This window comes from Lasioglossum baleicum, chromosome 13 (assembly GCF_051020765.1).
Source record: "Lasioglossum baleicum chromosome 13, iyLasBale1, whole genome shotgun sequence".
Classification (NCBI taxonomy): Eukaryota; Metazoa; Arthropoda; class Insecta; order Hymenoptera; family Halictidae; genus Lasioglossum; species Lasioglossum baleicum.
The window spans coordinates 7,394,962-7,407,118 of record NC_134941.1 but is presented as its reverse complement, the minus strand read 5'-3'; the positions used below and the strand labels follow the sequence as shown (position 1 = coordinate 7,407,118).

The 12,157-nt window shown below is 38.7% G+C and overlaps 2 protein-coding genes across 6 annotated transcripts in view; both read right to left on the bottom strand.

Moving 5' to 3' along the window:
* Positions 1-869: 869 nt before the first annotated feature.
* On the bottom strand, positions 870-6,112 carry LOC143215313 (tubulin monoglutamylase TTLL4). Its single transcript, XM_076437359.1, has one exon. It carries the CDS (start codon positions 4,449-4,451, stop codon positions 2,733-2,735), a length of 1,719 nt encoding a protein of 572 aa, XP_076293474.1. The 5' UTR covers positions 4,452-6,112; the 3' UTR covers positions 870-2,732.
* Positions 6,113-6,261: 149 nt separating this feature from the next.
* The window catches only part of LOC143215314 (tubulin monoglutamylase TTLL4), a 38,613-nt gene continuing 32,717 nt past the window's right edge, over positions 6,262-12,157 (bottom strand). For all 5 annotated transcript variants that reach the window (XM_076437360.1, XM_076437363.1, XM_076437361.1 and 2 more), the window contains exons 2-3: positions 10,278-10,328; positions 6,262-8,051 (exon numbers count right to left, since the gene is read on the bottom strand). In XM_076437360.1, coding sequence (XP_076293475.1) covers positions 6,320-8,032 — 1,713 coding nt within the window. In that variant the 5' untranslated portion in view covers positions 8,033-8,051; positions 10,278-10,328 and the 3' untranslated portion in view covers positions 6,262-6,319. The remainder of the gene's footprint in view (positions 8,052-10,277; positions 10,329-12,157) is intronic.

Below are 12,157 nucleotides of genomic sequence, written 5' to 3'. Positions count from 1 at the left end.
TCGATCCAAATTTCGTATATTCTACTGTTCTAATTTTTATAGCACACTGTATTCGTGGTCACGTGTAAACAACGATAAATACGATTCATAAATTAACATTAGTACGCTGATGCAAAAATAATTATAGATTTTTAACAGAAAATTGGGAATGTAACAAGCAATTTAAGACATAAAGAATTCGGTTATTATTTTTGTACCGACCTGTGATAAAAACTACTTGTATAGCAAACGAAAATATACATGTTCGTTCTTAATTGTTCAAAAAATTACGAAAATGAAGTCAATCTAAAAAGTTGTTGTGAAATCACTTAAAACAATAAGCAGTTTTACATCAAATGAATTTTTCAACCATACAACTTTTCACTACGATTGTTGCAGATATTTGTTACATATTCGCCTTAGAATATTCAGGCATGATATGATCGTTATACTCTGTAACTAATTATTGTACATATGTATGTTTCGAACAAGCATTTCTAGTCGACGATATTTCATTTCTATCATTAATTAACTATTTTATTTCTACTACATTACTCGCATATTAATTTTTTAAAATTCACTTAAATTCTATCTTTCTTTTTAATTGCTATTTCCCATTTTATAATTCTTAATTTCTTATTTTACATTAACTTTCGTGCTTCTCTTCCCATCTCTTTTTCAGTGTTCATTTAATGTGTGCAATTGCGACAACATTTTTGCAACGAACAGAAAAAAACTCGTCACAGTGATGCACATATATGTATACTCTATTGTTATGGCAGATATTTGCGTTATAGCAAATTGCAACACTTACTGCCATCATGCGGGAAATTATGACTTTTTCCTGTTGAAAAGCATCTGTCACATTGCCGTGACAAAAAATGGCAGTAGGTCTAATGCATAGACATATAGAGATAGACTGCGCCGTCTTATGGGCGAGTTGAAGCCCACAATGGCGGCGCGCGGTACAAAGAGTGAGAGAGAGAGCATTAGCCGGGGTCCATAGCGCTCTCTTTCCAATTGATGTATTTATTGATGTTTTATTTTTGTTTTTTGCCGCCATTGTGGGCTTCAGCGCTTCGTACAGGCCGCGCAGTCTATCTCTATATGTCTATGGTCTAATGTCACGTGAACGAGTTAAAAGGACTAGTGACATAATATTAATTAAATGCCAGGTTTACTTTTCGAATCCTTAATAGTAGCTGTGTCAGTATTTCCGAACGGGAATGCATGTACTCAGCATGTGTTCATCAAATCTGTACAGATTGATTTAATATAAACTATGTCTGCGTATACAGATCGATAAAAGCAGAATATTAATAGTAATTATTTTATCGCTACAAATTCGCAACATTTTGAGCAGTGTATCAATAATTAATTTCTCGCTGAATGAAATATTATATCTTAAGTACATACTTCGAGTGAATTAATTATGACAGATTTCATATAATTCATCATAATTACACACACACAATATGATATAATATATTATAATTATTGGATGATTTATCTACATATTATGAACACGTATTATGAACATGTATTTTTCACTTTTTATATTATTTCTCTGTTACTTGAATTTTCATATTTACACGAAGATCACATTGCAAGTTATTAGAACTTTCATTAATTTATATATAAGTAACTAATTAGAAATTAAATACATATGCTAAAGCATTATTTATAGATAACCCTTAGCAAACTGAAAATGTATTTATTTACTTTGATTTCTGTTTGCTTTATTCTAACGCAAATAAAAATAGTATTGCTCTGTCATTAGTAATAATAAGTTATTATTAATAGTAATACTATATTAATATAATATAATATAATAGTAAAACTATTATTAATAATTAGTATATATATATTAGTATAGTTATAATGAATAATAATAATTATTAATAATTAATAAAAATTATTAATATTATGAATGGTATTACTGTTTCGAGAATAATTTATTGTTAACACTATAAACTATACCTCTTATTAAATATTTGATATCAATCTTATATAATTGTATGCTAGAATTTCGTTATAAATAAACTACACCTGTATGAACTAATTAATATTTTCTCGCTTTTTATTAATAGTAAATTCTTACTATTATTCAATTCTTACTATGTGCTATTTAATTCTTACTATAAGAAATGGTATTGAAAAATAAAGAATTGAATTTAACAACTTTGATTTCTACTACGTAGGAAGTAAAAGGTTTGTCTTTGGTTTTTCTTTCTCGCAATCGATGCAGACAATTTTTATTTTTTATAATCAATTATCTCTTAACTGGGGTATACTAGGGTCTGCTTTAGGTATGTATACTAGAGTTACTTATGTATACTAGGGTCTCTCGTGAGCCCAACAAAATTTCTGTACACTGTCACTACTGTACGATAACTGCAAATGTTTCTTTAACTTCTTTAGAACTAAATTATGCATATACGTTAAAGGTATTCGAGAAAATTTATACAGAATTTTAGAAAGATCCAAGATACTTCGTAATCGCTATACCAATTAAGGGTTAACTTACTCGAGAAGGAATGCAAGAACACGTTTACTGCAACATTCGTTCCAGAAGCCTTCACGTCTCTAAAATCGAATGATACTTCTTTCTGCATAGTTGCCTCGGTGTTTCGACACCATTCAACCGATCACACTCGTGATCGTTTTCTCGCAAACCTGTTGCTCAAACCTATCAGTTCGAATGTAACCTTCTCAAAAAGAAATGTAAGAAAACGTTGCATTTCGAGAAGCCTTCACATTCCATACGTCAAATGATACTTCTTTATACACAATTGCTTCAATCTTTCAATGCCTTTCAACCGATCACGGCCATGTGCATTTTCCCAAGCATCCATCAGCATATTGTAATACCTCACTTCCCCGAAGAACCTTAGATACCTGTGCGTGTTACGCGTGGGAAAGATCATCTCGAAGTGACCAGTCCTAGCGATTTCGTCTTCGTGTCGTATCAGCACTCTCACATCACCAGGCGTGAGGTTCTTCAAGATCGTCTTCAAGTACCTACTCCTGGTCATCTTGGAGAAAGTATACTGTTTCTTCCTGTCCGCCCACGTCTGGGTGTTCGTATACAGTTGGTGATTATAGCAGACGGTGTTTTCCTTGTAACTGGTCCTCAAGATGTTCAGCTCCTTCCCAGTTAGCACATTGGGCACGTGGAATCCCACCAGATTCAGATAATCCTTGGCCAACTGGCATTTGACTATCCTGCAGAGAGGCGTGTCGGGCTTCATGGATGGAAAGGTGTTAACCTCCAGAAGCCAGGGATGATACTTCTGATCTAGCAATATATCGAACCCGAACAGCTGATAATAGTTGTACGAGGACTTGGAGTTCTTCTTCCAGGCGTTCACGAGGAAACCCTCGGTGGAGATGACAGTTTTAATAGCGATATCCTTGATCTTCGTCCAGATGTCCACCGGGTCCACATCCTCCGAGGACAGGTACTTCCACAAACAACTCAGGGACCACATGTTACCTTTGCATTCTGTGGGGTCGTCGTTGGGGACGAAATTCGGGCTGTACTTGTTCACGCTGGTGTTCGTCAGGTGCATGAACTTGTTGGACAAGGTGCTAACATGATTCACGTACTTGACGGTCGCTAACTTGACTAAGCCATCAGGGTAGACGTAGATCTTCAGGGGGTCGACGCTGGTCAGCAGCACGTACATTCGAATGTCGAACTTGTAGTCGTTGATCAACTTTGGCTTGGAGATGTAGCGCTGAGCGATCAACGACCTGCCGTCAGGCACTTGTTGGAAGCGAGAGACTATTTTGATACCACTTCCAGCACAGGAACACGGCGGCTTCAGGATCCAAATGCCGCCATTTTGCTGCACGTATCTCTTCAACTCGTTCTTCTCCTCCGGCAGGACGAACGTCATTGGCATGAAGTCGAAGTTCTTGACACCGTGCTTTATCTTCATCCTCTGGAAATTTCTCCAGAGTAGGATCTTGTCGCCGAACTGGTTGTTGTTAGGGAAGAGGTTCACTTTCGAGAATATCCTAGTGCGTTGCAGCTGGGAAGATGCGTGCTGGCTGCTGCACCAGGTCCCACACCAGTTGGATGCACGCTTGGTGGTCGTTCGGAATCCTGATTTCGCGATGGTGGAGGAAACGGCGCACGGGAAGCGTTGCTTTGCTCGCCACCAGAGCAGGTGTCTCGTGATCACTGTCGGTAGCTTGTCAGATTGCTGGGGATCGTCGCGGAAGATGATGAATGGTGGCACGTGGGCGAACAGGCTCTTGCGCATTGGTAGCGTTGGTGTCTTGTTAGGGTTGCTTGATAAAGAAGGACGACGGTTTACGCTGATCCGTGGTTTTGGTGCAGTCTCTATCAGCCATTCTGTGATCTCTATGTACGCGTACATCTCGTCGTCTTCGAAGTATTCATTCGTACTCAATTTACCGAACATCGTACTTGTTCCTACATCTTCCAATGATTGAATCTTCATGGTTGTTCGTTAGTTCTTGCGTGGGTTTTCTGGTGGGCTGGATTAGGTGGTTTGGGCTTTGGGGGTGGAGTGGTTCACGGGAATTTGAAGGGTTTGGCCGAAAGTGTGAGTGGTAGGTTAGGGGGGTTTTAAAAATGAAGTGTGCGGTTCATCTTGGGCAATGTACCCTCGGAAGTTGTCTAATTTGTTCACATGGTTATCGATTAAGGATACAACTACCACCACCGTGGCACATGGACATTTCCAACATAGAAGAGAACGTGGATATTCATGAAAATTAATATTTTTACTACAAGCAATCTTGTATTAAATAGGTGAAACCAGCCTTATGTAAATTCGAAGTTAATAAATTATAATTGAATTGTAAAGATCTTTTTTCATGGGAAGAGTTCAAATTTTTTTTATTCGACCATGTGATGTAGGCAAATTCGATTTTTATAAGGCAACGCGTGCGTCAATAATTTTTAGCGTGTGGCAGGTTAATAGTGGAAATATTAGCTTAACGTGGAATGCAAGAAATTGTATCCTTACGTTAAATATTATTTACGTGAAAGCTCCTTAAACCTTAGAAATGGTAGTTTTAGCATTTTGCACAATGTCTAAGCATTACTTAATAGTAACAATAAATGTTATTGCTCTTTACAAGAACGATGTATCAAATGTTTACATTTCTGATTTGATTCAATATTTAATACGTAAAGAAACGCGTTCTCTCTCTTACCTACGAAATTCTCATAAAAATTATACAAACCTGGCGTACGTATTTGCGCTGTCTAAAATGTTTCTACCTTAAGAATCCAATCGAAAAAAAAAAAGAAAAACATATCGATGCATCTTTTCATTGTAAAATGATTTATTAGCATAGAGTTTTAATACATCAAAATAAATTTGCACAACCGTGAAAAAGGCACATGATGCGGTCGTTTCGTAACACGGTACGTCGGTACTATAGTAACTCGCATATAACAAGACGTTGTACAGCTTATATAAAAAAAAAGAAAAAATTAAGAAGTTTTGACGCTTTTCGCCGGCGAACATGGAAGACGCCAACGGCACGAATCGATGCCCCTAATTCAAGGACGCGAGCATACAAAGTCTTCCAATAAGAGCGATATATCTTTCAATTGTCACAGCCGCCATGTATGTTATTCAACAGTCAGAGTCACGTGACCTTGGTATTCAGTATTCCTTGACAACTTGATAGATGGTCTTGTCAATGATCAAAATTTTGGAACATGCTAACTAAAGAAAGTTACTTTTTGGTGTGATTGTTGGTGGAGTGATTGGCCCTTGGTAGTTTTTGAAAATGGAAAAGCTGTGGCTGTAACTATACTGTAGACTGTGGATCTTTATGCATTTATGGCACGTGAAAGTTTGTAGAATGCAAGATTAATAAAAGTTGATTGCGTTACTATTTCATGTTTACCAATCTTATAGTGGATGCAAGACACTTCTCTCAGATTTTTAGAAAAGAATTCGTGAAATTGGGAATTTGCATAAAGATCAGCAATCTACTGATCAGCGCTGCCAAATTTGATCAACAAGATGGCGCTAACTGTTGCAGAAGCTACCGCTCCATTAAGATCACAGTTCAACGACAGGATTACTTCGAGAAATGCAGCTGTCAACTGGCCTCGACGCAATTAGACCTTGTCTAGCGTAGCAATGTTAAGTCCTTCGTTTATTCCGACAGACCACGAACTGTAACTCAAACATTATTCGTACGACGATCTGATTTCTGTGCCAGAGTTATCGAAAATTGAATATCGCGTGTTCACTCTACCAAACGCAATCGTGGTGGCCATTCGAATGATGTTCCATGTATAATGCTAACACTATTCATTATACGCTATTAAGTGCTATCGCTCTTACTGGGGAAGACCCTTTATTTGTTGCGCCAAATGATACTTCGCCTCGCAAAGTTTCTGTAATCTCGATATCCCTTTCTCCCGGTTCTCGCTGTACTTCATCTCCCACGCGTCGAACAGCATATTGTAATACCTCGGAACGTCGAAATACTGCAGGTACTCGTGGCTGTCGACAGTCGGGAAGATCTTCTCGAACTTGTCCAACTGCGACAGCTCGTCCTCATACGCGATCAAATGTCTGACATCGTCCGGAGTGAGAATATCAATGATATCGTCGATGTAATCATCCCTGTTCCTCAAGTTCGCGTACATCGATTGCTTGGTCCGCTCGGGATAACTGAGAGTGACCCTGTGCAGTCTAAAGTCCTGGCACACGAAGTCCAACTGATACTTCTGCGCGATCTTCTCCACGTCTTCGGGCGGCAGATGATTTGGCAGTTGATATCCGACTATGTTGAACACGTTCTTGATCAATGGCCCTTTCACAGCCATGTCCAGAGGGGACGAGGATTGCAACGACGGCGAGATGTTCACCTCGAGCAACCAGGGCGTCAGGTTCTCGTCTAGAAGAATGTCGAAGCCGAACAGCTCGTAGCAACAGTATCTGGAGGTTGTGTTGGTCCTCGTGAGAGTAGTGATAGGGGACTCAACCGCGATCATGGTTTTCACCACGATGTCTTTCATCGACTCCCACAGCTTCGCGACGTTCACGTGCTCCTTCTCGAGATAAGACCAGAGCGTTCGGAGCGTCCATTTGTGCCCCGAACAGGAATCGACGCAGTCGTTGCTGGTGTAGGTGGCGCTGGTCTTATTGATACTGTAATTGGTCAAGTGCATGAACCGGTCGCTGAGGTAGTTTATGTCGTCGTTATACTTGACCGAGGCGAATCGCACCAGACCGTCCGGGTAGAGGTATATCCTCAACGGGTTGAAGCTCGTGACGAGAACGTAGAGACGCAGGTCGAACTTCGCGCCGCTGATCAGCTTTGGCCTGGACAAATACTGTTGCACGACCACGGCGCGTTTCTTTGGTATCTGGGACCAGCGGTGCACCACCTTGATCCCGGTCCCTCTAGCAGATGCCGGAGGCTTCACGATCCATTTCTCCTTCTGGCTCCCAAGCTTCTTCCAAACTTGCCGGAAACAGTTCAGATCCTGCGGCAAGACGAACGTCCTCGGGACAAAACCGAACTCTCTGATCCCGTATTTCATCATCATCCAGCTGAGGTTCCGCCATAGACGGTCCTTCCGGCCGATCTGGAACGTGCCCGGGAAATGGTTGATCTTCTGCGACTCCTTCAGCGTCTTGAAGCAGACCGACTTCATGTGCTTGCCCCACGTGCCGCACCATTTTTGCGACTTCTTCGTCAGTCGAAAACCTGAGTTCACCAAGGTACGACGTACGATTAATGGGGTGATCGTGCTCAGATGCCACCTCAGGTGTCTCGTTACTTCGTACGGCGCTGTTGGTCCCTTGTAGTCGAACGACTGGAATATGATGAACGGCGGCACGTTCGGGAATAGGCTCCTCCTGAACGGACTCTTGTCGCCGGTGGCAGAGGTCAGCTGGTCGATCGATAGGTGGCCTCGGTCGATCTCGATGTATGGCAGTATGTCGTCCACTTCGTCCTCGTACTGTGCCTCGACCTCGCCGCCATCGATGCTATTGCCGATGCTCGGGATCTCGTGGTGGTTGTACGTGATTACGTCCATTCCGAACAATCTGTAACATCTACCGTAACGTACCGGTCACTTTTTGGGTAGTTTAACTCGTCAGGGTTCGGTTACTCTTGACGGTAACTCGACTAGATTATTTTCTCACGGTTCTCAGCTGATTTGAGGGTCCTACTGTTAAGAATCGAGTCAGCTTTGGATTACGGTTTATAATTTCATTAAAAATGTTAATAGTGATATTTGTAAAAGTTACACAAGTTTGACCTTTAAACTGTTCCTCCAGCTTTAGTTGGTTCTAAGATATTTTCTAGAATATCGATGTTTTTTAACATTGGGTTTACGGAGCGTTAAAAGTTATAAAAATAATAAGAATGTGTCCATCCAAATTTTAAGACAATCGAAGATTAGAAACATTATAGAAATTTTAGGGGGCTGAAAATAATGTATTTTCAAATTCTTTCAATGTTTTTTGTCTTGTCTAGTTACAATTTTCTATGTATTAATTACAATATTCAAGCATTGACGTAGATAGACGTACCATGAATATCAAATTTATTTTTCTTCTACGAAATGATCAAAGAGTACTAATCATTGCGTTGGTGAAAGGAAGCATACGGCAAAGGGTTAACGTTGATTTCTTATTTTTCTTCGCTTTTGTTAATCCGTGATACTGTCACGGTCCAATCAACCTACAAATGTCACTTCGGTTTTCGTGGACAAAGTATATCGATAATTATGCGACATGCGACAACTTCTCATTCAGTTCTGAATTTTTATTAACCCTCAAACACGAACGTTTTTTTTTTACAATTTTGTATGGAATCTTTTTTCGTAAAACAAATAGTAGAGCACCCATCTCCTGGTCTCATTTTACAACTTCGGACTTCTACGTTTGTTAACCGTCATTCGTTTTCGCCGAAGACCATTTCGCACGACGTTGCAGGTATAAAACTAAAGACATGTTTTCTTTGAAAAATGCTAATTGATAATAGTTAAAAATGATACCAATTGAAGTTTTTAAACGCATCGAATAATTTTTCTGGTGAACGAATCTTCCCATAGATTAGAAAATTCCACGAGACCGAAAGGTGTAAATTATGACACCGTATAATTTGCCTGAACGCAACTATGTTACATGCGGGTTTAATAAGACAACGCGAACCGCGTGTACTGGCCTACGATATCTCATTTATTTTTATCACTGCAAGATGCACAAAGTCGTATTTACGCAGGCCGTATTAAACGGTCCACTTTCAGCCATGTAGCCAGTAGGGGTGGGATCAAGTTCAATATGTACTCACGAATCCGAGTCAATTTCATGAATTTCGATTAATACTTAAAAGCAATAATGCTTCGATGGTTATACTTGAAAAGTATTCATTTTATACAAACTGATATCGAACCTTGGAATGAGCACTTACAAGTTTCGAAAAGATACTTATAAGTATGTACTTCGATGTTGAAAGGAATCGAATCTTTCACAAGTAGTACTCGAATCTTGGATATCAGAACTGCATAGTAGGTTTTAAATACTTTCTTTATTAAATTCGTAACTACACATTTAAGAATAATATTTCATTTACATTACTTGCTTTTATCCTATTTCTTTTTTTATCCATGATATTTCCTACTTTTGAAAACACTCTTTCTGAAGGTACAGAAATGGCCATATTATACAAAGACAGTCACGTGCAATTTTTTATAAAATGGGGTACTTCATTGAATTTTCACGCCAAGATAATAACGGGTCTTCTTTGCGTTCTAAATATTGTGATTTTAGATAATTTTCCACTTCTAACACAGCAGACGATGGAAAAATAATGATTAGAAGAAATCAGAGAATTTTCGGTACGATATTCATAAAATAAATTAGATGCGATTATCGATCGTAATTTTGGTAATCAAATTGTGATTGTGATTATGAGTATCACAAATTGATATTCATAAAAGTTTCCAAAGTACTTGTGAATGGTTCGAAACTGTCTGGCATAGGTACGAGCATACTTAGGAGTACTATTTCTGGTTTTCGAAGTACTTGTAGAGAGTTCGAATTCAATTAATCAAAGTTCGACCCTGTTTGCGAGGTTCTTGATCCCATCACTACTAGACAGACATCGTTATAATTTCCTTTGAACGATGGCAGCTCGTAAATACGGTCGCCGAGACGAGAAAGTGCACCTTCCGTGTGAATCGGCGAGGGGATAATTGTTTATAACATTTTAATATGCATTTTGAGGGCTTTCACGCGCGCGTTGCCCATCTGCACAAAATGGTTCCTACGTACCTATTCAAATTATGGAAACAGCAGCTGTCAGCATTCTATGGGCGGAATTATCTGCAACAGAAAAAATCATCTTGCATTATTTCGTCGATTAAACATTTGCGGTGATTTCGAAATGAGAACTTGAACAATAAACTGATAATTAATCACTGAAATTGATTGATGATCAAATGAGAAAATTAGGCACTATATATATGTGCCCCCACTTTGAATAATCTGAACAAATTATATGTCAACAACGCAATTTTCTAAATAATTGTTTAATCAATGATTGGAATGAAATATTATTGAAGACTGAACACTTTCCTAAATCCATACGTTACAGAATTTGTTTGTCTCCAGCGTTGTCATAAATAATTTTTTTCTATTACTTATTTCTATATACAAAGTACCAACGTACCTCCGTACAATTTTTTAAATAATCGTTTCATTAATAATTGGAACGAAATAAGATCGAAGACTGAGCACCTTTCTAGATCCACCCGTTACAGAATTTGTTTATCTCCAGCGCTGTCGCAAATAATATTTACCGCCTCAGTAAAGGGATAAAATACGATAGAAATTCTGGGAAACGGTGCAAGGTTGATCATGAATTTGTAACGGCGTAATTCGCGACGGAGTTGATTGAAGCGAAGCGCGTACACGGGCGGATTCGATTTCGAGTTATAAGGAAGTCGGAGGAATTGAGACGGATAACGCGTAAATTGGTCAATTAAAATATCTCCTGCGCTTTAATGGTTCGAGTACGGTCGATATATGCGTGCGATAGTCACGCCGATTCTCATTATCGATCGATCAAAAGCGGGCCCGGGTAATAAAAGAGCGTGCCGACTTCTGTGCCACGCACCAACAAGCTGCTCTTACATAAAACCGGAGAAATGTTCCACGCTGGATACTCGTATATACCGGGGAAATTTTTCGGGAAAAAAGTGTGACGACTTTTTAACTGAATAGCCCGGCCGTTTAATCGGTAATGAATCAAGTATCGGCGATCGGCTTGTAAACGCGACGCGATTAAAAAACGTCGCTCTCTTTATCCGCTGCCGAGGGAAACATCTGGCGGTCTTTCAATAAAATTGTCAATCTCGATGCACCGGCTATCCTTATTTATGAAGATTAATTGAATTTATGCTCCCTCATTTATCAAAAATGATTCTGTATTTTCTATCCCTTTCAATAATTCAGCTCTGCCCTGCGATGAAAGTAACGGGCACTCGAGACTGTTTTATCAATCGTTATTTTTTAACGATGTCACGGTGAAATTTGTTAATAATCGATTCAGTTATTCTCATTCTAATTCATTGTCTTAGTACATTGTTGGCGGTGCTTAAATAGAACATTGTTTGTAATATTGCTATTTGATTTTAGTCGAGAAAGAAGAGTTAAACATTTCGCGAAAATCGTGTACTATATTTATTGCCATTTTTCATTGTAATGAAAATAAAGAATCAAAATCATTGGCCAACTTTTTGTTCTTTAAACTGTCATACTTAGAAGTAGAATAGAAAAAAGTATTGAGAAATGTGGTCATACGAAATTTATTCGGAAACATCTGCAAGATAAAAATTTCCTTCTTATTTTAACACTTTCATTAAGAATGATTCATGAATTAGTTAAATTCTTCTTGAAGAATATATTGAATTCAAAGAAGTATTAATAGAAACATTGAAGTTATTAAGAGAATAAATAATATGTTTTATTTATTTTCCCGTATTTTACAATTAAATCAGTCAATTCTTTATTCCGCATAAAAATCTGCAGTGTATGTGTCTTCCGAAATTGCCTTGGACGCGTTCAACGTTTAATAATTGTGTTAATTAAACGCGCGCCTTTGTTGAATTTCACGCATATAACAGAAGTAACGAGAGCACTTATCGCGCTGC